The sequence below is a fragment of the Hemiscyllium ocellatum genome, chromosome 18 (assembly GCF_020745735.1).
Source record: "Hemiscyllium ocellatum isolate sHemOce1 chromosome 18, sHemOce1.pat.X.cur, whole genome shotgun sequence".
NCBI classification, from domain to species: Eukaryota; Metazoa; Chordata; class Chondrichthyes; order Orectolobiformes; family Hemiscylliidae; genus Hemiscyllium; species Hemiscyllium ocellatum.
This window is the reverse complement of record NC_083418.1, coordinates 37,253,335-37,280,587: the sequence shown is the minus strand read 5'-3', so window position 1 is coordinate 37,280,587 and position 27,253 is coordinate 37,253,335. Positions and strand designations below refer to the sequence as shown.

Genomic DNA, 27,253 nt, shown 5'->3' with positions numbered 1-27,253 from the left:
TGTGGAAAATTTCAAAATGACAACTCAAATGGATATAAATGCTAGGAATGGCATTTGATGCTTTTTGCTAGTTAATGAATAATGTCCAAATTAAAACTGAGTGATTAAATGTGATACTAACTGAGTTGAATGCCTTTGCAATGTAATTGTTCTTAATCAGCCAATTTGGTCATTTATAACATAATTCCTAATTTCAGCTATTTTGTTTGGTTACAGATTTTTATTTTACATGATTTCCTGAAATGTAATCTCTATGAGTCGTAATGCAATAAATGCTGTAAATGGTATCACCAAAATTTTAGAGATAAATAGAGGCTAGATATTAAATAAAATAGTGATGTCTTAAAACAGAATTAATTTACATCTGGACAAACTCAGTGGGTTTGGCAGTATCTGTGGTAGGAGAAACAGAGCTCATGTTTTGAGTCTGGCATTATTCCTACTGTTCTTCTCTGAAGAAGTCATACAGGACTTGAAACGTCCACAGATTTTGCCAGGCCTGCTGAGTTTTTCTAGGAGAAAGTGAGGACTGCAGATGCTGGAGATCAGAGCTGAAAAATGTGTTGCTGGAAAAGTGCAGCAGGTCAGGCAGCATCCAAGAAGCAGGGGAATCGACATTTCGGGCATAAGCCTTCATTCCTGAAGAAGGACTTATGCCCGAAACGTCAATTCTCTTGCTCCTTGGATGCTGCCTGACTTGCTGAGCTTTTCCAGCAACACATTTTTCAGCTGCTGAGTTTTTCTCCTATTTTCTGTTTGTTTCATATTTCCAGCATCTACAACATTTTGCTTTTATAATAATTTACATCTCATTTGGTATTATGTGAAACCTCAGCAAATTTATTAAATTTAAATACAAGTCAACATCAGTATTTTTCTTAAAATATAAGAGATACATATCTCTGAAGTACCTTAGGCATAATCAGTCTACTCTTTCCTTTCTGCTGCTTGACAACACAAATTTAGGAACATCAGACTTAAATGGGATTAGTTCATTCTACCATTCGGGTCCGTTCTGTCAGTCAGTAACATCATGGCTGATCTAGTTACAGTCTTAACTCCACTAATCTATATGCAACATCCCCAATCCACCAGCCCTTGAAAAAGTATAAGTCATTGACTTGACAAGATTATGTCTACAAATGTCCTTATTATATATACAGGTTACTGTGATGGAAACCCAATAAATGACCTAACCTTGAAAAATGGCACAGTTCTTCAAAACGATGACGATCCATTGACCTTCATTCAAGACTGGACAGTGGCCAGCACAGAGACAGGAATGATGATGAGTCGACGTCAAGAGGTTAACTGTTCTACAAGCAACTGCTCTGAATGCTTCAGAATGCTCCAAAGTGAGACGTTTTCCCTCTGTCATGCACAAGTATGTATTTATAACAATCACACGGAACAGTGCATATATAATTCCAGAGTCTGCAGAAGTGGGTACTGCAGATGCTGGAGATTAGAGTCAAGATTAGAGTGGTGCTGGAAAAGCAGAGCAGGTCAGTCAGCATCCAAGGAGCCTGAAAGTTGATGTTTCAGGCAAAATTCCTTCATCAGGCTGTGGAGACAGGTACTGCTTGAGAAGTGAGTTTAAAGCTCTTGTCAACTTAAAATTTCACAATGTAATGGTTTAGATACTTTCCTAACCTGCTCAGAAATATTATTACACACCTCTACAGAAGGTGGAAACAATTTTAGTTTTTGGTGCAATGATTGATCTTGGAACTTAGTCCATAAAATGTAAATGACTATTGGATATACTAGCACTGCTTAAAGATTCAAATGTATTTGAGTCCTTTCTCCATCTTCTTCATTCTGCAGTTGGGAAGGATCAAATATGAATGTTTGTAAGGGATGCTATAGTTTGATATGGCTTTACTGCATTTCATGTACATCATTACTGCAATTGAGAACCTATCCAAGGAATCTATACCAGCATCCTAACTTTCTTCTTAAAACTGATGTTCCTCAATCTTGACATAATTCTGATAAATCTCCTCTCCATTTTCTTAAAGACGTTGACAATTTTCTAACATTCAATAACCAAAATAAGACACAGTGTTTTAGCTAAGCCCTAACCAGCTAATGGCCTTGTTTTTGTATTCTATGCCTCTAATGTTAAAGCCAAATATCCCTTTTCTTTTATTGTCTTTTTCACCTGCTTTGATTTAGCTGTGTCATTCCCCAGGTCTCTCTGTTTCATCACCTCCACTAAACCTGTTCCATTTAGTTTATAATGCTTGTTCTCATTATACTTTCTAAAGTGCCATTTTGACTTCTCTGTTTTGAGTTTCAAATGATGTGTATGGCTTCCCCATGTCTGTAGTGAGAGACAAAAAAAAACTGCAGATGCTGAAATCCAAAACAGACAGGCAGGAGGCGGAAAGAGCACAGCAAACCAGGCAGCATCAGGAGGTGGAGAGGTCAATGTCCTGAAGAAGGTTTACACCTAATAATCCTGGCTTGCTGTGTTCTTCCAGCCTCCTGCCTGTCTATTCGCCATGTCGTTGTCTCCTTGAAGTCTATAGCTATCCTGCTAATTGTGTTACAAACCTGTTCGTCTTGAATCACTACTATCTTTATTAATCATTCACAATCAACATTTTTTGTTTTGATGTTTACCTGTTAGTAGTTAGTTTTGAGAAATTTACATATTAAAGGGAATAATAAACATTTAATATTGAATTGATGTAACAAACCACATCTCATGATACTGGTGAAAGATATTTCAATGAAATTTTGTTCATCATTATTTATGCAACACTCCACTACAACTGCAACATTTTGAAGAATTTCTTTATTCTCATGCTAGGTTTCTCCAGAAATGTTTTGTGAGCTCTGGATCCGTGATTCATTGTTTGTGAAGAACCATTGTTCTGCTCTGGCTGCGTATGTGGCTCTCTGTAATAAATTTAACATTTGCTTAGAGTGGAGGAAACCAGACTATTGCTGTAAGTAGTAGTTTAAATAAACTGACATAGGTTTAGATTAGATTACTTACAATGTGGAAACAGGCCCTTCGGCCCAACAAGTCCACACCGACCCGCCGAAGCGCAACCCACCCATACATTTACCCCTTAACTAACACTATGGGCAATTTAGCATGGCCAATTCACCTAACCTGCACATCTTTGTGACTGTGGGACGAAACCGGAGCACCCGGAGGAAACCCACGCAGACACGGGGAGAACGTGCAAACTCCACACAGTCAGTCGCCTGAGTCGGGAATTGAACCCGGGTCTCAGGCGCTGTGAGGCAGCAGTGCTAACCGTGCCGCCCATTAAATTCCCTACAATGTGGAAACAGGCCCTTTGGCCCAACAAGTCCACACCGACCCACCAAAGAGTAACCCACTAAGACCCATTTCCCTCTGACTTATGCAGCTAACACTATGGGCAATTTAGCATGGCCAATTCACACAGGGAGAATGTGCAAACTCCCCACAGACAGTCACCTAAGGTTGGAATTGAACCTGGGACCCTGGTGCTGTGAGGCAAGTCATAGCTGATAATCTACCTCAATGCCATTTTTCTGTGCTTCTATTATGACCAGACTCCTGGTGAGGTTTTCTGATTTGTTCCGGTTGTGTAGGGAATTACCAACATGTTAAGAACCTGGGTGACGAAAAACTTGTTGGCTACCTTCTTTGTTCATCCACTGTTGGATGCAGCAAGACTGCTTTAGAAAGGAACCTTTCCTTTCTCCTGGACTCAAAAGTACTTAGGTTTTAAAAGTAGCTAATTCAAGCAGGCTTTCTCAAATTAACAAAAGGAGTGAGTTTATTATTTGCTACATGCAAGAAGAAATACTATCACAACACACATGTGTACAGATCAGAAATGAGAGGCAAGACAAAGATAGAAGTTTAAAAAAAAGGATTACTGTCTAAATTGTTCACAAAGAGTGGATAGTTGAATGGTGCTGTCATTGTAATGGTGGTTACCCGTAGCAACAACTTTGGTAGTTGTATAGTTGGTTTCACAATCCTTAATAAATTGAATGGTTGAGATTCTATAATTCTGAGGTCTTTCAACCGTGTTTGAATTCTGAATAAGCGAAAGTCTTTTGTCTCCCTGTTTCATTTTTAACTGATTTGCAGCGCATAGAGTTAGAGGTGACTTTTAACTCAACATGGCTAACTAGGGAATAGTTCTTGGCTGTGACAATCATACCATGCTATTGATCAAACCCAGGCTGGTACATACAAAGACATTCATTCCTACTAGTCCACTTGAGTAGAGTTGGAACAGGCTTTTAAACTCCTGCCCTTCTGGATTCTTCAAAGCGAAAAACGCACACTGTGCCTGCAGTTTGGGACATAATCCAAGGGTGGTGCCTTGCTGTTGAGCAGGAGACTATGATGTGGGAATGCTGGTGTTGGACTGGGGTGGACAAGTTAAAAATCACACAACACCAGGTAATGGTACAAGCTTTTGGAGCAGTGTTCCTTCTTCAGGTAGTTGTGGAGCAGGATCATAAAACATAGAATCTATAGCAAAAGATTTCAGTGTCATGCAACTGAAATGATATACCTATATTGAACAAACCTAGATTTCTGTTAAGTCTTTCATCTTTTAGAATGGGTTGCAGGTTTCGATTCATTAATACGTAAATCTCAGGACCTCTTTCCAGTCACATTCTCGAGACAACTTGGAGATTTTAACTTGAGATAATTTTTTAAAAGGTGACAAAAATGTAAAAAAAAGGTGTGTTGTATGATCCTGCTCCACAGCTAGCTGATGATGGAACATTGCTCCGAAAGCTAGTACTTCAAAATAAACCTGTTGGACTATAACCTGTTGTTGTGTGAATTTTAACTTGAGCAGGAGACTGTTAGCCCCTCATTATCTTTGTAATCAAAAGAGATCACATTCCTGGCCTGAAATTTCCTTGTGACCTTTCAGTATTACATTCCATTGGTCCTACACAGAAGCTTTTGCGTCTACATCAATTGTTCCTGTTACAGTTCTCTAAAGGGTTAAAAATGTTCATAGAACTTAGGGATTCTCACTTGCAGTCATGGGCCTATGTTCTGGGTTAGGTTTTGTAATAGTGGTGGATGGATCTCAGTTTATTCTCTGAAAGATTTATTTTATGGGGTTAGAAAGCCTTTTGAAACAGAGACCTAAATATATCAATTCCTGGATCGCACATGATTCAATCAAGAACCCTCTGGTTTTGGAGGATAAAATATTTGTACGACTGAGTTTACACAGGACAGAGCCCATTAGTTTAGCTTGTGACTTCATTCAGAAGGAACAAGAGTTCAGTTTAGCAACAGTATCAAGTTTTGGGATCAGAGGAACCCGTAACCCTAGTAAGAAGTAGTTTCAGTTTGTGCAGCTTACAAGTCAGGAGAGTTTGTAAACTAGTCTTCAAGTTGTAAGAACTGAGTTTAAGCCATCTAAATTGGAAAATGAAGAATATATATATATATTTTTTTCTCTAGATTCAATCCCCTACAGTGTGGAAACAGGCCCTTCATACCAACCCTCCAAAGAGCAATCCACCCACCCATTACCCACCATTTACCCCTGACTAATCTACCAAACACTATGGCAATTTAACACAACTAATTCACCTAACCTCCATATCTTTGGACTGTGGGGAGGAAACCGGAGGAAACCCACACAGACACAGGGAGAACCTGCAAACTCCACACAGACAGTTGCCTGAGGCAGGAATTGAACCCAGGTCCCTGGCATTGTAAGGCTAACCACTGAGCCACCTTTTACTTAATAAATTTGTGTATTGTTGTTAAAGATCTGCTGCTTCATGGGAATATGTCTCAATGACTAAATATCATGGTTACCAGCTGCAAAAAATGAATCTACTTATAAAGAGGAGTTTGCTCTTGTACTTTGTTCTTGTACTTGTACATTGTAAAATGTACTTTGCTCAATTTTTAAAGTGTGTATGAATTCAACTTAACCTTAAACAAATTAGCAACAAATGATTTTCCTCCTGTTGTTTCAGCCTTTACATGTCCTGCTAACATGATGTACCAGGCTTGTGTACTCATGTGTGAAGCGAAGACCTGCCAAAACAGAATTTTCTTTCCATCTGAGGATGCATCATGCTCTATCCTGAGTGAAGGATGTGTTTGCCCAGAAGGAACCATTCTCCATCGTCTAGACTCCACCTTGTGTATACCCGAGGAGAAGTGTGGTACATTTCTCCTACATTTCTCGATTATCTTGTCTACCTATAGCCATGAACAACTAGCCACACAATCTTCCAATACTTCTTTTATTATATATAAATGCATATAAAACTTGGATATTTGCAGTACCAAGAATATTGGGCTCACTAGATTACTAACCATCAGTATATTTTACTGTATGGATAATTATTTTGTTGCTTAAGGTATTTACATGCGTTTTATCATTTTCAGCTTGCACTGATAGTTGGGGATTACCGCATGCTGCTGGTGAGATGTGGGATGCCTCACTGGATGGATGCTGCATGTACCAGTGCCTGGAGAATGGGACAATTATTACAGTTGATCACAATTGTTCTTCTGTCCCTGATCCCATCTGTCACCGCTCTGGGGAAATAGTGGTTAGTCTAGCTGGTGATAAGAGCTGCTGCCCCAAAAAGATATGTGGTAAGTATTAAATTCTGTCTGTAGCTGACTAACCCATCATGTCTGGAAAATGTAAGGTTTACATAAAATAATTACACTGTAGCCACATTGTTGTAATGTCCAAAAAATGTATTGTGAATCCTGTAAGTTAAACTTAGAGTCTCTTCCATTTCCTGAACCTATGACTGTGCTCTAATCATTCCATCGAGTGAATAATTCAATTCCAGGTCCAGAATTTCAACTGCACTTTGAAAATTTGAACTTCTAATTGCATCAAGATTACAATATTGATCTTAAATTTCAAAATTAATCAGTATGCAAAGGAAACCATGTTGTCTGCTGCACCTCAGATATGCTGTCAAATAGGGCAGGATTGTTGAGAATAGAGGGAGCATAAGGGATTTAATGGAGTAGCAACTCGGTAGTCCATTGGTACTAATTTTGAAGAAATACTTAACGTGTTGCTTTGACAGCAACCTGTATGTATGCAGCTCCCCCAAACTGAGTTCTGCAGACCAGTCAGTAGTCTAATATGGATGCTTTGACCACTAACCTTCTGGCTCTCGGGTACTATCTGGAAACAAGGATGAAAATAATTTTTGAAAAGTTAACGCAAATCAATGAATATGAAAATTGGACAGTTTCTATAATTTCGGCTGACACACAGTAGCAGTTCTAGAGCCACGTTATAAGTTGAGAAAATATAGTCTTATAGAAAATAAAAAATTCGGCCCTTTGAGTCTGGATCACCATTCAATATGATCATGCAATTTCAGTGTCTCACTCTGCTTTCTCCCCTACCCCTTTATATCTTTAGCTGCAAAGGCCACATCCAGCTCCTTCATGTACATCTGAGGAACTGTCCCCAAAAGCTTTTAATTGGAGAGAATTCCACAGGTTCACAACTCTGAGTGAAGAAATTCCTCCTCATCTCAATCCTGAATGGCTTACCCCTTATTCTTAGACTGTAACCCCTTGTTCTGGACTTCCCCACTTGGGAACATTCTTCTTATGTCTGGCCCGTCCAGTCCCAGGATTTTACAAGCTTATATGAGATTCCCCCTCATCCTTCTGGAAGTTTTATGTTTATTAAGAGTTACACGAATGGTATTGCTGTTTTTATGCAATTAGTACATTGTGTATCAAATTGGAGAAAAGGAAAGTGCATTTCAGCAAGTATTTTTTTTAAATAAGCCAAAAGATTCGTATAACTTTGAAAAAGCTTTAAGTACAGTAATGCTTTTGGACCAATGTAACAATGAATTACTACTCATGTTAATGCATGATGCGCTATCACCCTACTCTGTTTTCAGCTTGCAATCAAACAGTCTGTGAAAGTTTTGCTCCTCAGTGTAATTATGGAGAAAGGCTCATCACCCTTTACAAACCAAACTTCTGCTGTCCTGATTTCTATTGTGGTAAGTGTATGTAACACGGCTTGAAGTATAATCTTGAGTGGGATGATGGAAGTTTGCATGTCAAAAGAGAGACTTACATTATATAACACTTTCACAAATACAGAACATCTCAAATATTGTTAAAAGCTGTGAAATAAAGATATATTTAGTTGCTGTTTAATGTCAATGATTTGGAAGTCAGTTTTTCTAAAACAAACCTTGTATCTTATGATGGTTACTAGCTAAACTGCTTTTGATGTTGTTGATAAAGTGAATAGCACTGACCAGGACACCAGTCTAATTCTCTTGGAGTGGGATTTTAGCCCACAATCTCTTGTCTCATTGAGACTCAAGTGCTCCTGTCATGGTCCCCATAGATATTATTAACTTTTAAAAAGAGATGTAAATTTGCCAGCAACTGACTAAAAGAATCAAACGATATTTCACACTTGAAATATTTACTGTGACAAAGAAACTAAAATTAGCATCAACAAAATATTTTGTGATAGGCAATTTGCATATGAAACTGCAAAAACATTACTTCCCCACTAACTAATTAGCACAATTGAAAAAACTTTAAGACCTAATTGCACATTAAGCCACACCTTCAGACTTATTGATTAATTCCTCTATTCCTACTAGCTAGCTGTTTAATGGGCTCCCTTCATCCTGCCACAAGGACAAGTTTTCTAGAGTCATTTGGATATCCCTTCACTCAACTTCTGACTATTCTCAACTAAATTCCAACCACATGACCATTTTCAATGATTCCTTGTTCCTTAAATGTTCTCAAGTCTCAAGTCTATGAATGGAAAAACAATCCTCCTTGACAAAGTATTTGATGGCCAGCATAAAACAGTCCTTAGCTTTGCACAACAGCTATTGCTTCACACAATAATGTCTCTTTGTCTGAGATTATATGCCCAGACAGACTAGTTTATCTGCCTTTTCTGTTAAGGTTTGAAAACTGGCATTTGATTTTCTGTACATTTTGGTCCAGATCTCTATGACAACCAAATAAGATGGGTCTGCCTCTGGGCAGAGTTAGTACAATCAACCATCCTTCCATCAGAACAGTCTGTTCTACCTTAAATTAAGAGATCTTGAAACATAATTGTCTTCAAAATCACACACTCAAGTTCTGAAAATCGAGAGAAGACATGGATTGAATGTTTACTCATTTTTAGAATTACTTTTATTTAGTCATGGGATATGGGGATCACTGGTGAAGACAGTGTTTGTTGCCAATCCATAATTATCCTTGAACTGATTGGCTTGTCATGCCATTTCACAGAGATGCAGCTTTAAGTTCAAGTATGCATTCAGATAGGGTGTGGAATAGACATCAGGTGGTCACAGGCAGGTCGAGTGACAATAAGCAAATATAACCAACCTATACCATCTCCAAGAAAATGGTGGAAGTATATAAGTGAGGCTGGAAGGTAACCCCAAGGCGTACACTGTTCAAGTTAACGAGATGTGTGAAATGTAAAACACAATGAAAAATGTTAAATTTTAAATTTTGAGTAAATTTACAATATATACTTTCAAAATAATAAACACAAAGACAAATATTTAACTTTTACCATGTGACATATATTTACTATTTGGCTGAGAGTGTTCATTTTCTGCAGAATGTGATCCAAGCAAGTGCGAGTCTGACATTCCAACTTGTCTAGAGGACCAAACTTTAATTGTTACCCATGCCGATGGAAGTTGTTGCTTAGCGTACATCTGTAGTAAGTTGTACAATGTACATATTTGATTAAAAATGACATATTTGTTTATTAAACATTGCTTATTCCAATCAGTTTTGCAGTGATTCACACTGCACCTTAAATACGTTACATTTTTGTCAGGAACCAAATTTAATTTTAAAATATTTGATGGAAGTCTATATTCAGATCCAAATTGTAAGGAGTTAAAAGTTTATTTGGACAAATTTCTTTCTATTCCCATTTAACATTTTATCAGTTTTCTTCCACAGATATATCCAGAGCTTTCAAAATAATATTTACTTTTTTTTGCTATTTTAAATGTTGTTGGAACTAATGCAAAAAAAAGGAAGGGCCCAGGTTTTGTGGTCAGTAATATAGTAATTTAAATCAAGCTGATTTCAGGAATAGAGCAGCATTGATGTCAGCCAGAAGGATAAACAGCCGATCATATCAATGTGTTCTCACAGGCAATAAGAAATTTAAAAGTGCTGAATCCCATTAATCTTAAATTTCAGATAACAAAATTAAATTCATCACTGAATTTAAACAGAGGTAAAACATAGACAAACTTCAAAGTAAAAAGAAAACATGCAGCATTATTTTTAATACTGGCAAACTTTGACATTTTGCACATTTAGCTTTATATAAAAAGCTTTAATGAGGTTTGAGAAGATTTTCAGTTCAGATTGAGGCTCTGGATGCAAGTTTGCTCACTGAGCTGCAAGGTTCATTTTCAGATGTTTTGTCACCATACTAGGTAATATCATCAGTGAGCCTCAGGTGAAGCACTGGTGTTAGTGACCCTCTTTCTATTTACTTGTTCAGCTTTCCTTGGGTTGGCGATGTCATTTCCTGTGGTTATGCCATTTCCTGTGGTGATGTCATTTCCTGTTCTTTTTCTCCGAAGATGGTAAATGGAGTTGAAGTCAATGTGTTTGTTGACAGAGTTCCAATTGGAATGTCATGCTTCTCAGAATTCTCATGCATGTCTCTGTTTGACTTATCCTAGGATGGATGTGTTACTCTAGTTGAAGTGTTGTTCTTTCTCATCTGTATGTAAGTATACTCGTGAGAGTGGGTCATGTCTTCATGAGTGACTCTCACTAGTATCTTTACATACAGATAAGAAAGGATACCACTTCAACTGGGATAACATATCCATCCTCGGACAAGTCAAACCGAGGCATGCATGGGAATTCCTAGAAGCATGGCATTCCAACCGGAACTCTATCAACAAAACATTGACTTCGATCCCATTTACCACATGCTGAGAAAACAAACAGGAAATGACATCACCACAGGAAATTAAGTCACCAGTCATGAACACCAGTGCTTCACTGGAGGCTCACTGATGATGTTATCTAATATGACGAAATATCTGAAAATGAACATTCCAGCTCAGCGAGCAAACTTACATTCATAACCAGCTTTTTTTTAGGGCTAATGAGGGCAAATTAAGGGTAATGATAATTTAATGTGTAATTTAAAATATTTTGAAAGGCTTTACCAGCTAGACTAACAGTGTAAGTGAAATGAAACAAAGAAATGCAGATGCTGAAGATCTGAATCAAAAACCGATGTTGAATCTTAAGGGGTCCCCAAACAAAAGATGAGATGCTGTTCTTTGAGCTTATGCTGGGTCTCACTTGAACTACATCAGGCCTGAGGCAGAAGTGTTGTAATGGGAACTTGCTGGTGTGTTGAAGTGACAGGCGACTGGAAGCTCAGGGTCATTTTTATGGACAGAATGTAGTTGTTCCACAAAATGGTCCCCCATTGTGAGCAGCAAATACAATAAACTAGATTGAGTGAGGTGCAGCTAAATCACTACTTCACCTGGAAGAAATGTCTGGTGCTTTGAATAGTGAGGAGTGAGGAGTAAACATTCAGTTGTTACTCTTATTGCGATTCTGCTGTGGAAAAGTGTTGTGAGTAGAAGAAGTATGGCCCAGGGTGTCCTGGAAGGAATGGTCCTTGCGGAATGCTAATAAGGGAGGAATGTGTGTGTGTTTGTGACATCCCACTGGAAGTCAGTATGAGGAAAGTTCTCGTAAATTTGAAGATCTCCTTTTAAGCTGCAGTATAATAAAATTGAGCTGCTAAATATTGGAATTGAAACTTCTAATCCTTAGAAATAATGTTGATACTTGCGTGAACACAATGGTAACACTCTATTTCCCTACAATTAGTGTGTGGTGCTTGTGCTGACAAAATTCCCACCTGCCAGAAAGGAGAAATCCTTATTGTAAACAACAATACCACTGAGATGTGTTGCCCAGCCTACCAATGTGGTAAGAATAATATTTTACTCTATAAAAAGCATGTAACAGTAGCTTTTTTATGAATTCATGAGTGCTAATAGAGAGAACACAAGCTGTAATCTGGCTTCAGAATCCAAGAAGTATGAAGCTGATCCTGCTCTTAATGATAGAATTTTATCTCAGCAGGTATTTTAGAGACCGGTTTTACACTGTCTGCACAACTGGACTGAATTGAGATGTACCTCATTTGACCCCCCATCAGTACTTTAGGAGTCAGGTTATTTGCATTGACCTGCTGTTTGTCAGACTGCACATTCAGAACCCTGGAAGAAAAGCTCATTCCGCTACAAACATGAGGGGTATGCAGCAGTGATAATAGTTGCTAATTCTAGAGCCTTACAACCACTCTCCAAAACAGCAACCAGAAGATCACAACACCTCCTTTGTAATGGTGCTAGCATTAGACTGAAGGGTGCCCTGGTCAGAATGTTCTTGCACTTTCACCTTGAGTGATTTTCATGACTTAGTCTGTTGGAGCTCCATCATTGACTGAGGCCTTTGGAGATTATTTTTGTTGCCTGTCAATAAAGCTGGTACTGAACTGTGGGGGGAAGAAAGAAAGATATCTTGCATTTTCAATGTTTCATGTGCTTGTTGTTTTCTCAGACTCATGGATAGGCACAATCCTTATGGTCCAATAAATCGGAAGATGCTATTCTCAGCTCCCTTGCATTTAATTACAATGCCTACATCTCATACACAGTCTTTTCACAATCTCAGTTAAAAGTTTTGGTTTAGAGATAGACTTTGAAGGAGAGTTTGAAAGGAAGAGAGGGCAAAAGAGAGTGAGAGGAAAGTATAGAGGGAGTTCCAGATAGAACAGATTTGACACTTGAAGATACAGCAGCCAATTTTTGAGCTGTGGTGCAGGGGAGTGGCTTTGTGGGGTGAAAGCAGGGTGGCTACAAGGCGAAAATCATAGGAATGGAGAGGCTAGGGTGGTTTAAATTTTCAAGAGGGTATGGAATGAAGTTAGCAGTCAATGTGAGTCAAAGGGAACAGGGTGATAGGTGATCAAGATTTGGGGTGGGATTGGATATTAGTAGCTAGCCTTTGAATGAGCTGAAATATGCAGGGTCTGGAAGTGTGGATATCCACTGGAATGGCAATAGAGACAGAATGGGCAATTAATGAGGCGACTTAGGTTAGATGGAGCAAGAGAACTCTCAAACCTCAGGACAACAAACTCTTCCAAATGCTTGATGCAAATTGGGCTTAGGTTTTTACAAAAAGCTTCAGCCCGATAATGCTATGATTCTTGTCTTGAACCAGAATCTGGCTCAATTCATGATCTTCTGGGCTCTTCTTTTTAATTTCTAATGATTTCTGTTCTGTTTCTCTTTAGTTTGCGAAACAAATCGTTGTCCAAAGTTTCAATGTCCTTCAGGAATGAAAGTATCTGAGGCTTGGAGTCCAGATCAGTGTTGTCCAATTCATTTGTGTGGTAAGATGACAGTTTTAAATTTGGAAACATTTCAACAAGTTGCCAGACTAAAGTATCTTGTTTATAATTATTGTTTTTTTTTTCAGAATGTGCTTGTGATTCAGTTCTGAAACCTCAGTGCAAATTGGTAAGTAACATACTCCTATCTTTCAATTGTATGTGCTGCTTTTGTCTGATGTTTTAAAAATAATAATTCAGTAACTTGGTTTGCAGGGAGAAGTGTTAGTTACAGAACAGCAACGTGGAAATATCACAGCCAATCCATGTCGATGTCCGGATTACAAATGTGGCAAGTGCAATCATTTCATTGTACAGTTACTCCTGGTTTAATTGCAAGCAACACTTTTTCACCAAACTGTTGAGAATTATGTGAGATACAAAAATATCATTTTATTCCAAGTAAATCATGAACTATTGAAGCAATTGGGCAGATTTAGCAATTGGCTAATGGATGATTTTTCTTCTTATAATACTTATAAAAATGAAGAAATGTTCCATAGCAGGCAGAAGGAGTGGATGGTAGGTGCCTGGTATGATCTGGCCTTTATTTCAGTTGGTTGAACTTCTGCCTCTGAACCTCAAGGTTGTTTATTCCAGAGTCTTAAATTCTAAGTATGTGTAGATGCTCTAGTCCAGCTGTATGAGTGCTGTCTTCCAGATGAGATGTTAATCCAAGGTCTTGTCTTTTCTTTAAGATAGACATAAATGAGCGCATATATGTTGAACAAGATCAAGTAGTTATGTGTTGTGCCCAATCAATACTTGCTCTTAATCAATAATAGCAAAATAGATTATCTGGACATTAGCATTTTGGTGTTTGTGGAAGCTTGCTCCATGCACATTGCCTGCAAAACTACCTGCACAACAGAGATCACACTTTAAAACTATTTCACTGCCTGTAAAGCACTTTGGGACATCTCTCAGATTGTGAAAAGCAATGCAGAAATAGAATCATCCTCTTGGGAAAGGTAATCATGACATGAGATAATTTTGAAATCAGTTTGGGAATAAATGTCTTGGGTTAGAAAATAGTGTGTTCATCAGAAAGGCAATTACAACAGTATGAACACGATTGATTAAAGTGAATTAGGAAAATAGACTGAGGCAAGATAGTTAATGAACATTTAAGGAACTATTTCATAATTCTCAACAAATATGTATCATATTCCTGCTGAATCTCTCTCCAGGTTATTCTGAAGTGATAATGTAAAGTATAAAAAAGACATGCATGGAACAAAATGTTCCTTTTTAATTCTTTGGCCATTGTTAAGACTTACGTTTTCTTTACTGTTCTTGGTTCAGTCACTAAAATGCAGAACAGTAAATAAGAGTGACTAAGTTTTTTGACTTTTCTCAACTTTCCATGAATGTTATCTTCTGACTGTCTCTATCTGGTGAAGGATTGAAGATTTCAGCTCACTTCTAAGGATTTCTGAATGCTATAGAATGAAGTGCCTTGGTATAACACCATGTAATTTTTGTCAGAAACATCCCTATTTCAGTGATTGAATGCACTTATATTATACGCAAAAACAATTAAACAGATTTGATGCCATTATGGACATACTTCCATAGGAAGCCATTTCCAAAGAATGACCTATTTGCAATTTGAAAGGAATTCTTTCCGAGACCTTATATTGATCATTTCTATTGTACATTTCTTAAAATGAATCATAACTCATGATTTTTTTATGAACATGCAGTTTCTGAACATAAGAAAAAACACTGCAATCTATATTATGAATATTTTGCGACATCGTGCATGCTCTCAAATTAAAGGCAATAAAGTTAAAAATGCAGCATTATTTTTGTTTGCTTGTTACAGTGAATGACCATGTCTGTGTCGCTGGGGAAAGGGGTTTATTACACCCCGGACAGACCATTGTGGAGCATACAGCAGATGGAGTGTGCTACGCTGCACATTGTACCTATAATCTGGACAACAACACAGGCTTTTACCAACTCCTTGTTAGAATGGTCAACTGCTCAGCTCGATGTGAAATGGTGACAATATGTAGCTATGCTACAGTCCTATTTATCTTTGTTTCATTACTTGTTGATGTTGTTAAAGTAGTTATTGGAAAGCCTACAAAAAAAATCCTGTAGTACATGTTTGCATTAAAAGCATAAAAGCTCTTAGTTAAGCCAACATTTATTTTAGCATCTGATCCAGTAAAGTCTTAGTGGAAGGATGGATTTCATTCAGTACTTTAAATTATAAACTACTAGTTTAGTGGCAGTATATTGTTCTTCTAAGTTATCAACTGATCTGTGTACACTAGTGACTGAAAACAGTATTCCTTATATTTGTGGGTATAATTCAGAAAAAAATCTGTTCAATTCCATGAAAAAGTAATGAATATTGACCACTTTTCTTGGTACTAGTTATACGATTAACTTACAAGACATAAGCAGTGCAAAAAAAATTTGCATGTTAGTAATTTACATATTCCTGGACTTTGAGCATCTATCTACAAGGTTGTACAAATTGATTATTTTTGGAAGGAGTAGCATCTGACTTTTTTCTAAGTCATCTGGATAAAATTCCCATAGACAGGTGGAATACAGGGCATGTAACAATGGAAGTAAGACAAATTAAGTGTAAGAACTCACTATTAGGAAAACAGAAAACACAAGAAATACTCAACTTGGACAGCATCCACAGAGAGATAATAAAGTTAACAATTCAGGTCAGTGACTTTTCACTGTGGACCTGATTTTTTTTTCTCCTTTTAGCAGAGATGCTATTGAGTATTTCCATCATTTTATGTTTTTATTTCAGATTTTCAGCACCTACAGAATTTTACTTTGCAGTAGAGACTTGTCTATTTTAAAATGTGGAGAGAGAAATGTAAAAATGTTTTGGTAATTGTCAGCTTCAGTTCTATTGACTTGCTAAAGACGCAATGCATCTCCTAGTCAAACTCACTCTGATCCCTAATTTTGTCGCAAGTTTGTGTTAAGTGGCATAGCAATAGAGCTACTACAATTAATCTTAATGCTCTGGGATTAAAGTGGGATCAAGTGCATCTATGTAGATTTCTATTTATTAGTTGTGCTGAAATTATACATCTATGTACATTATGTGAAGGTAGGATCATCTTACATTATCTGCCCCATGCTCAAATAAATACATTCAGAATCTGGTTTCCAATTAAAGATATATTATTTTGGAAAGATACTACAATTTCCAGATATTTGTTGAATACATTCAACCAGGAACTAGTAATTAATAACAGTAAAGAAAGAAAAGTAAGTTGAAAGAAGAGGAAGAGCAATATGTCTAACTGCAACTTGCTGTAAACTAGTAATGGTGTTGCTATCTATATAAACCAACATGGAAAATACAAATGTAAAAATCGTTCAGTCAGATTACATGATTTCTTTATGTTTTGATTTTATGAATGTAGTTAAGCTTATACTATTTAAAAGTAAGTTATTTTATATAATGTGACTTATCAACGTATTACATGAAATACATATTAATACCTGCTAACAACTAACTTCACAGAACCAGGTTTATATTCCTCCTTCTGACCTGACAACTTGCTGTGGTCATTGCAAGAATGTATCCTGTCTGGCCAACTTTGAGAACAGAACAACTACCATGCTCAAGGTAAATATTGAAGGCAAACAAGATTGAAATTAAACAGAAGTCAACATTTCTAATCTTAGATCCTTACACAAGATTGTCAATGTTGGGAAGATTTAAGACCTGAAACATTAACTTCTGTGTCTTCATATATGTTGGCTGTTTTGCTAAATATTTACAGATTTTTCTGTTTTTATTACCAAATTTTCACTATCTGTTGTGCTAGAATAGCCAATTTCAGGAAAGGACCAGGAACTGGATTTAACACAATTTAATTCAGGTGTTTGATGTATGTACTTTGGGGAACTTTGAAGTATCTTCCAATAAGACTGAGATTGAAAAATACACCATGCAGGTAGTTGAGTGTTAATTTGTGCATTTCGACACACATTGCAGTTTAAATGATCTAATGTTCCATACTCTTGTATAACTGCAATTTGATGCTTTAATAGAGAATGATAAAATCAAACTAAAAATGTTTCCAGGTTTGGAACAACTTGATAATTGTCCAAAATATCTCAGGTTCAATTCCTGGCCATACTGATCTAACTGATCTCGACTGAAATGACCGTAGGAGCATTGTAATTGGGTTCTGCATGCATACCTCCATCCAGCCATCACTGCTGGAAATGAGCTGTGTAGATACAAGGTGAGGACAGAGTTGAGCTTGTACTTTCAGATATCAAATAACTTGTCAAGATCTTATTGAGGCCCAAAGTCAATAATGGTTATATTCATTAAAGTATCAGAGACCAGTCATGGAAATGTACTAACAATCTGCACCTTCATATTTTCCCTTCCCTATCTAATATTGCTAAAGTTAATTCCAGTGCTTCAGTTCTGACAAATTAAGGTCACACAACTCACTAGTCAAGGGATTAAATCTGAGGCCTTTTGCTTAGAATACACTCAACTACTGAGTTATCAGAAAAGACGCTGCCTCTGATTTAAAAAAAAATCTGATACTGGTTTTGTTCATCAATAGGCATAATTTGTGTGTTTAAATTTCATAAATTACTAAGTTATTTTCTGACTTTAAAGGACACTTTCCTTTGGAATAAGTTGTTTGTCCAGAGTTTGTTCCATTTTATGCCAATTGCTATTACAGAAAGAGATAATTCATGTATATTTTGAAAGGAAGTTTACAGAATCATAGAATCCCTACAGTGTGGAAGTGGGCCATTCATCCCATCAAGTTCACACTGACCCTCTGAAGACCCAAAGCTTACCCCCCCTCCCCCCCTCAACCCTCCTAGTAACCATGCCCAACCCTATCCCAGTAACCATGCATTTCACATGGCTAATCTACCTCACCAGCACATCCCTGGACACTACCGGCAATTTAGCATGGCCAATCCACCTAACCTTCACATCTTTTGACTATAGGAGGAAACCAGAGCAACCAGAGGAAATCCATGCAGACACAGGAAGAATGTGCAAACACCACACAGACAGTTGCCCAAGGATCAAATCAAACTTTGGCCCCTGGCCCTATTAGGCAATAGTGTTGACCATTGAGCACCATAAAATTGGAATAACTACTTGTTACATTGAGAATGCCTTTTTAATATAGCTGAACTAGTGGCTTGCTGTTCTGGAGTGTAAAAGCTTTAAGATGATTCCAAAAATGAAAGTTGGTCAACTCCAAAGAAAAAGTCCAATTGTACATTTATAAGCTAAATTTCTCATGGCATCCTAATATATTCTCTTCCTTTCATATAATGTTACTGATAAAATATCTTCACAGTGACAGGAAAGTTTAAGCTATTGTTGTATGCAATTTTTACTTAAAAAAAGTCTTATCCCATTTCAACATTTTTCTTCTAATAGTCAGGAACATCTTGGATGTCCAACTGTGTCAAGCATAACTGCATGGACACAGTTTTGGGACCTGTCTTGATCACCTCAAATATTAGCTGTCCTCCTTTCAATGAATCTGCATGCTTAAAGGTCAGTGTGTCACATATAAACATGCTGTTATATGGTTTAAATGAGGATGTATTATAGGTTATTTCACACTAAGAAACACATCATTGTGATAAGAAGAAGTCATTTTTGGATACTTTCAAATTAGATTAAGTCTTAAAATTCTGTGACTTGTTATATTGTTACAAAATTTCTTGATATCACCCTTGGTGAATGGCTGTTTGATGTGATAATTTTTTTGTCATTTTCTTTGACTTAATATGGTTTGGCAAAGATTGATTATTAATTATGTGTTAAGGGGTGTGTGTGTGCTATTTTCTGCTTCAGGGCACAGCATGCTAATAAAACATCAACACCACTGCATGTTATTTAAATAACTATTTTGTTGAAATGGCCCATTGGCACACCTTGGTTTAAAACATCAATAGAAAAATTCATACGTGAGTTTAATTTCCGTAATTCTTGCACATCATGATATTAGTGAATCTAACAGTGGTAGATCTCAAATGGAGTTGGATGTTCACCTAACATCCCTCAAGGCCATAAAATAGTGTATCATATTTAGAAACCAAACGAATAAAGAGCAGAAATTAATGGGTTCAAGATTTATGGCGTGGGTGTGCTGTTTCTATAATACTTCCAAAATCATAGAATAATATTTTAAAATTCTACTGAATAAAAAGAGACCATTCAGACCATCACAATTGTGATAGGTCTTTGAAAACGCTGTCCATCTTTAGCCTCACACTCTCTATGTTTCCTCAAGATGGGGAGGCCTAATGCTATTTTCACTTTTCTATTAATCCAGAGACTCAGGTAATGTTCTGGGAACACAGATTCAAATCCCACCATGGCAGACTGTAGAATTTAAATAAAATCTGGAATTAAGTGTCTAATGATTGCCGTGTCAATTGTCAGGGGAAAAAAAACATCTGACTCATTAATGTCCTGTAGGGAAGGAAATCTGTCATCCTTACCGGTCTGTGTGTGACTGTAGACCCACAGAAGTGTGGTGGTTCTTAACAATCATTAACAATTAGGAATGGAAGGTGGATGGCCTAGCGTTTGATACCCATGTCCTGTAAACAAATTTTAAAAAGACTCTTAATTATATGTTAAATTGCATTTTTAAAGCGCCTATGGAATCTGATTCCATAACCCTTTAAAGTAGTGATTTCCAGGTCTTAAGTAAGATCATGTAAGCATGCAAACTTTTCATTTCCTCGCAAGTTCTTTTGCCATCTATTTCAAATCAATGACTTCTGACGTCCTGACTCATATTTGTCAGAGGAAATATATCAATTTGGGAGGAATGATCAAAATGCCTCATTATTTTGAATCTGCCTATTAAATCTGCCCATCAGCTTCAGTGCTTTAATAAAAGAAGTTCAACTTAGCAAATCTCTCCACATAACTGAGCTTTGTCATCCCTGGTAGCCTCCTGGTTAAAATCCAAAGCACCTTACATAAGGCCTCGATACCTTCCTAAAAGTGTGGTCCTCAGAACTGTACACGATACTTCAGCAGAGACTTCATCAGAAATTTATAAAGATGTAGAATGCCTCCCTTGTTTTGTCTTCATTGTTTTTATGTATAAAGCTAAAAATTATCTCTCATTTTCTGAACTAATATATAGGAAATCCATGACATATAAATTGAAATTTTACATTACAATCATGTCTTTGTGATATGGTTTTATGTGGTCCACAGATATAAAACCTTGAGCATTTAAGTTTGGTAACAAATCTCAAACACATAAGTTTGTTTGTGTGCATTCTAATAATACTGACATATTTTGAAAAATTCACATTAAGTAGCTTTTTTAATTCACCTAATCAAACTTCAGGGATTCACAGATCTTTTGGATTTATTTGAATTCTTTCTCCCAGTGGATAAATATGGATTTGATTTCAATGTCCACAATTCAGCTTTCATTATCAATTGTCTTAACTGACATTTTTCTTCTCCAGACTGGAGGATCAGTTATAGTTTACATGGATGGTTGCTGTAAAAGCTGTGAGTATGCATTTAACTGGTATTTCAGATTTGAGTCAATCACTGGTCAGCAACAAATTAAAGTCATCCATTCCTGTAAAGAAAAAGTCAACAGTATCTGCAACTTGTTGGTGTTCTCAGCAATCCCATTTTAAGGTACAGCTGCTTTAACATCAATGTTTGCATCTGGGGTGCTGACTGGTTGCAGTGTGTTTGAGGTTAGAATTTTTAAAAAAATAAGATGATAAATAATAATAACCCACTATGAAAACATTATTACTGTGATACAAAAGATGGACCATTGACATCAAACTATGAAGAAGTGTTTCAATATAATGCATGGGATGTATAAATTACGTTTAGGATGCTCCCGTGAGGAGGTTCAGCAATTCATCAACTTCACCAACACATTCCACCCTGACCTTAAATTCACCTGAATCATCTCTGACACCTTCCTCCCTTTCTTGGACCTCTCCATCTCCATTAATGACAACCGACTTGACACTGACATTTTTTGCAAACCCACTGACTCCCAAAGCTGCACGTCTTCCCACCCTACATCCTGCAAAAATGCTATCCCGTATTCCCAATTCCTCTAGCTCTACTGTATCTGCTCCCAGGAGGACTAGTTCCGCCTCAGAACACACCAGATGGCCTCCTTCTTTAGAGACCGCAATTTCCCTTCCTGGTTAAAGATACCCTCCAACGCATCTTGTTCACATCCCGCCCCTCTGCCCTCGAACCCTACCCCTCCAACCGTAACAAGGACAGAACGCCCCGGTGCTCACCTTCCACCCTACCAACCTTCGCATAAACCACATCATCTGCCAAGATTTCTGCTACCTCCAAATGGACCCCATCACCAGGGATATATTTCCCTCCCCAGCCCTGTCCGCCTTCCACAAAGACCGTTCCCTCTGTGACTACCTGGTCAGGTCCACACCCCCCAACAACCCACCCTCCCTTCCTAGCACCCTCTCCTGCCACCGCAGGAATTGCAAAACCTGCATCCACGCCTCCTCCCTCACCTTCATCCAAGGCCCCCAAGGAGCCTTCCACATCCATCAAAGGTTTACCTGCACATCCACCAATGTCATTTATTGTATTTGTTGCTCCCGATGTGGTCTCCTCTACATTGAGGAGACTGGACGCCTTCTCGCAGAGCGTTTTAGGGAACATCTCCGGGACACCCGCACCAATTAGCCCCACCGCCCAGTGGCCCAACATTTCAACTCTGCTGAGGACATGCAGGTCCTGGGACTCTTCCACTGCTGCTCCCTCACCACCCGACGCCTGGAGGAAGAACACCTCATCTTCTGCCTCAGAACACTTCAACCTTATGGCATCAATGTGGACTTCACCAGTTTCCTCATTTCCCCTCCCCCACATCTTACCCCAGTTCCAATCTTGCAGCTAGCACCGTCCCCATGACCTGACCCACCTGCCTATCTTCCTTTCCACCTATCCATTCCACCCTCCTCTCTGAACCATCACCTTCATCCCCACCCCCATTCATCCATTGTACTCTTTCCCCCACCCTCTTCTCTGACCTCTGCAATGGTGCAATACCTTAGCAGGGATGACAGTGGAGGAACAGTGGCAGATATTTCTGTGTATAATGCAGAAGATGCAGGATTAGTTCATTCAAAAAAGGAAGAGAGATCCTAGGAGGTGGCATGGGTGGCTATAGCTGATGAGGGAAGTTAAGAAACATATAAAGTTAAAAGAGAAAAAGTATAACAAAGCAAAGGTAAGTGGGAAAACAGAGGACTGGGAAGCTTTTAAAAAACAACAGAGGATTACTAAGAAGGAAACGAAGTAAACTGGCCAAAAATATAAAGGAGGATAGTAAAAGCTTTGTGAAAGGCAAAAAAATGGTTAAGATTAAAATTGAGCCCTTGAAGACAGAAACAGGGAATATATTATGGGAAACAAAGAAATGGCAGAAGAATTGAATTGGTACTTCAGATCTATGTTCATTGGGGAAGACACAAGCAATCTCCCTGAGGTACCAGTAGCTGAAGGACCTGAACTGAAGGGAATTTATATTTGCCAGGGATTGGTGTTGGAGAGACTGTTAGGTCTGAAGGTTGATAAGTCCCCAGGGCCTGATGGTCTACATCCCAGGATACTGAAGGAGGTGGCTCAAGAAATCGTGGATGCGTTGGTGATTATTTTCTAGAGTTCGATAGATTCAGAATCAGTTCCTGCGGATTGGAGGGTGGCTAATGTTGTGACATTTTTTAAGAAAGGTGGGAGAGAGAAAGCAGGAAATTATAGACCAGTTAGTCTGACCTCAGTGGTGGGAAAGATGCTGGAGTCTATTATAAAGGATGAAATTACGACACACCTGGATAGGTTAGAGTCAGCATGGATTTATGAAGGGGAAATCATGCTTGACTAATCTTCTGGAATTTTTTGAGAATGTAACTCTGAAGATGGATGAGGGAGATCCAGTAGATGTAGTGTACCTGGACTTTCAGAGAGCTTTTGATAAAGTCCCACATAGGAGGTTAGTGAGCAAAATTAGGGCACGTGGTATTGGGGGCAAAGTACTAACTTGGATTGAAAGTTGTTTGGCTGACAGGAAACAAAGATTAGTGATAACGGCTCCATTTCGGAATGGCAGGCAGTGACCAGTGGGGTACCGCAGGGATCCATGCTGGGCCCGCAGCTTTTTACAATATATATTAATGATATAGAAGATGATATTAGTAATAACATTAGCAAATTTGCTGATGATACTAAGCTGGGTAGCAGGGTGAAATGTGAGGAGGATGTTAGGAGATTACAGGGTGACCTGGACAGGTTAGGTGAGTGGTCAGATGCATGGCAGATGCAGTTTAATGTGGATAAATGTATGGTTATCCACTTTGGTGGCAAAAACAGGAAGGCAGATTACTATCTAAATGGAATAAATTTAGGTAAAGGGGCAGTACAAAGAGATCTGGGTGTTCTTGTACACCAGTCAATGAAGGTAAGCATGCAGGTACAGCAGGTAGTGAAGAAGGCTAATAGCAAGCTGGCCTTCATAACAAGAGGGATTGAGTATAGAAGCAAAGAGGTTCTTCTGCAGCTGTACAGGGTCCTGGTGAGACAGCACCTGGAGTATCGTGTGTAGTTCTGGTCTCCAAATTTGAGGAAAGACATTCTGGCTATTGAGGGAGTGCAGCGCAGGTTCATGAGGTCAATTCCTGGAATGGCGGGACTACCTTACACTGAAAGACTGGAGCGACTGGGCTTGTATACCATTGAGGGAACAGGAGAATCGACGTTTTGGGCATAAGCCCTTCTTCAGGAAACTTCCTGAAACTTATGCTCGAAACGTCGATTCGCCTGTTCCTTTGATGCTGCCTGACAGCAATACATTTTTAAGCTCTGATCTCCAGCATCTGCAGTCCTCACTTTCTCCTTGTATACCGTTGAGTTTAGAAGACTGAGAGGGGATCTGATTGAGAGACATAAGATTATTAAATAATTGGACACTCTGGAGGCAGGAAACATGTTTCCGCTGATGGGTGAGTGCCGAACCAGAGAATACAGCTTAAAAATATGGGGTAGACCATTTAGGATAGAGATGAGGATAAAATCTTCACCCAGAGAGTGGTGGCTGTATGGAATGCTCTGCCCCAGAGGACAGTGGAGGCCCAGTCTCTGGATTCATTTAAGAAACAGGTAGATAGCACTCTCAAGGATAGTGGAATCAAGGGTTATGGAGATAAAGCAGGAACAGGATACTGATTGAGGATGATCAGCCATGATCATATTGAATGGTGGTGCAGGCCTGAAGGGCAGAATGGCCTACTCCTGCACCTATTGTCTATTGTCTATTGTTTATCACCTCCACCCCCCCCCCCATTCACCTATTGTACTCTATGCTACTTTCTTCCCACCCCCACCCCCTCTCATTTATCTCTCCACCCTGCAGGCTTCCTGCCTCTATTCCTGATTAAGGGCTTTTGCCCGAAACATCAATTTTTCTGCTCTTTGGATTCTGCCTGACCTGCTGTGCTTTTCCAGCACCACTCTAATTCAGTTTAGGGTAGGTCACCCATTGGAGAACCAGTGAAACCTTATTTCAGACTGGTGGATGTGGACAGAGAGAGTGAGCATGGTGTTGAGATGGAGGATCAACCATGATCATGTTGAATAGTGGAGTAGACTCGATGTACTGAATGTCCTACTCCTGCTCCGATTCTTTTACGTTACTATGTTTCTATGCAGAGGCTAGAGAACTGCTGACAGATCTCCAGAGTGGGACTTCAGATAGGGCGCAAAAGTCTTGCCTTGAGCAAATTACTGACTCAGCAGCTTTAAAATTAGCTTGACACATCCAGGCCAAATGGAGGTTAGCTCACCTCATCCTCTGAGCCTGCCCTGTGTTGTCAAAAACGAATAAAGTAAGTGGTATTATACGTAGTGTAATAGAAAGGATAGCCTCGTCAACGGGTTTACAATGCTGCACTGAATGGTTTGAAAGAGAGTAATAAGGCACCCTTTAAAATAGTTTTATGTTTCAACAAAAGGAATTGTTAAAAATATTAGATATTTTATAATTGAAGTCTATTCACCTGAAGTTGGGAGGTTTTGAAATGGACTCACTGAATTTTTTTTTTGTCTTAATGATTTTGTGCAGGTAAAGAAGATGTGAAATCATGTCAGAAGGTGGTTGTGCGAATGACCATACGAAAGAATGACTGCAGAAGTAATAGGCCTGTAAGTAACAAATGAAATGATAGGAAGTCTGCTTCTTTCACATGATCTACATTTTCCTTCCCACTAAATATTATTTTAACTTTCCACTATATTTTTAAGATATACTTTTAAATGTATTATGGGACTCTATTGAAGTTTGGGATAATCTGTACAGTTTCAAAACATAAATATGTGCATTGATGTTTTGGAAAACAAAGTACGGAAAATTCCTTTTGTGCATTAATTGTCCATAATCTTGAAACAAACAACACTCGTGGAGGCACAATGATTGTTTACCTTTCAAAAATAACATGATATATTTATTATTAAATTGAAAGAATGAAGAGGCACAGTGGTAATGTCACGAGACCAATAATCTATTGGCTTAGCTAATTCTGGGAGCAGTTGTTCAAATCCCAGCATGGCAAAGGATGGAATTTGAATTCAATTGTTAAAATCTTGAATTTGAAAACTAGTTTAATGGTGGTCATTAGTGTAAATACCTATGATTAACTATTTTAGGGAAGGAAATCTGCTGTCTTTAACTTACCTGGCTTACACAACAATGTGCTTGACTCTTAAGTAGACGGGTCACCCAGCATCAACATAGCTGTTGACTGTGATATAGGGGAGAAAGTGAGGACTGCAGATGCTGGACATCAGAGCTGAAAATGTGTTGCCGAAAAAGCGCAGCAGGTCAGGCAGCATCCAAGGAACAGGAGAATCGACGTTTCGGGCATAAGCCCTTCCTCAGGAATGAGAAAAGTGTGTACAGCAGGCTAAGATAAAAGGTAGGGAGGAGGTACTTGGGGGAGGGGCGTTGGAGATGCGATAGGTGGAAGGAGGTCAAGGTGAGGGTAATAGGCCGGAGTGGGGTGGGGGGGCGAAGAGGTCAGGAAGAAGATTGCAGGTTAGGAAGGCAGTGCTGAGTTCGAGGGATTTGACTGAGACAGGGTGGGGGAAGGGGAAATGAGGAAACTGGAAAAATCTGAGTTCATCCCTTGTGGTTGGAGGGTTCCTAAGCGGAAGATGAGGCGCTCTTCCTCCAACTGTCGTGTTGTTATGGTCTGGCGATGGAGGAGTCCAAGGACCTGCATGTCCTTGGTGGCGTGGGAGGGGGAGTTGAAGTGTTGAGCCACGGGGTGGTTGGCTTGGTTGATCCGGGTGTCCCAGAGGTGTTCTCTGAAACATTCCGCAAGTAGGCGGCCTGTCTCCCCAATATAGAGGAGGCCACATCGGGTGGAACGCTGACAGGGGAGGGGAGAGAAATATATCCCTGGTGGTGGGGTCCGTTTGGAGGTGGCGGAAATGACGGCGGATGATACGCTGTATATGGAGGTTGGTGGGGTGGTAGGTGAGAACCAGCGGGATTCTGTCCTGGTGGCGGTTGGAGGGGCAGACTCAGACTCAGACTCCTCCCTCCCCTTTCTAGCCATCTCAGACTCCTCCCTCCCCTTTCTAGACCTTTCCAATTCTATCTCGGGCGACCGAATCAACACGGACATTTACTATAAACCAACTGACTCCCACAGCTACCTAGACTACACCTCCTCCCACCCTGCCCCCTGTAAAA

General features: G+C 38.9%; 1 protein-coding gene across 1 annotated transcript in view; it reads left to right on the top strand.

Annotated features, from left to right (window-relative positions):
• otog (otogelin) overlaps positions 1–27,253 on the top strand; it is a 211,317-nt gene that overhangs the window by 180,907 nt on the left and 3,157 nt on the right. The window contains exons 33-47 of the mRNA XM_060838635.1: positions 1,164–1,384; positions 2,819–2,957; positions 5,983–6,174; positions 6,401–6,613; positions 7,906–8,010; positions 9,624–9,728; positions 11,897–11,998; positions 13,374–13,472; positions 13,559–13,599; positions 13,686–13,761; positions 15,298–15,476; positions 16,984–17,088; positions 18,895–19,014; positions 20,961–21,006; positions 25,622–25,701. Coding sequence (XP_060694618.1) covers positions 1,164–1,384; positions 2,819–2,957; positions 5,983–6,174; positions 6,401–6,613; positions 7,906–8,010; positions 9,624–9,728; positions 11,897–11,998; positions 13,374–13,472; positions 13,559–13,599; positions 13,686–13,761; positions 15,298–15,476; positions 16,984–17,088; positions 18,895–19,014; positions 20,961–21,006; positions 25,622–25,701 — 1,823 coding nt within the window. The remainder of the gene's footprint in view (positions 1–1,163; positions 1,385–2,818; positions 2,958–5,982; positions 6,175–6,400; positions 6,614–7,905; positions 8,011–9,623; positions 9,729–11,896; positions 11,999–13,373; positions 13,473–13,558; positions 13,600–13,685; positions 13,762–15,297; positions 15,477–16,983; positions 17,089–18,894; positions 19,015–20,960; positions 21,007–25,621; positions 25,702–27,253) is intronic.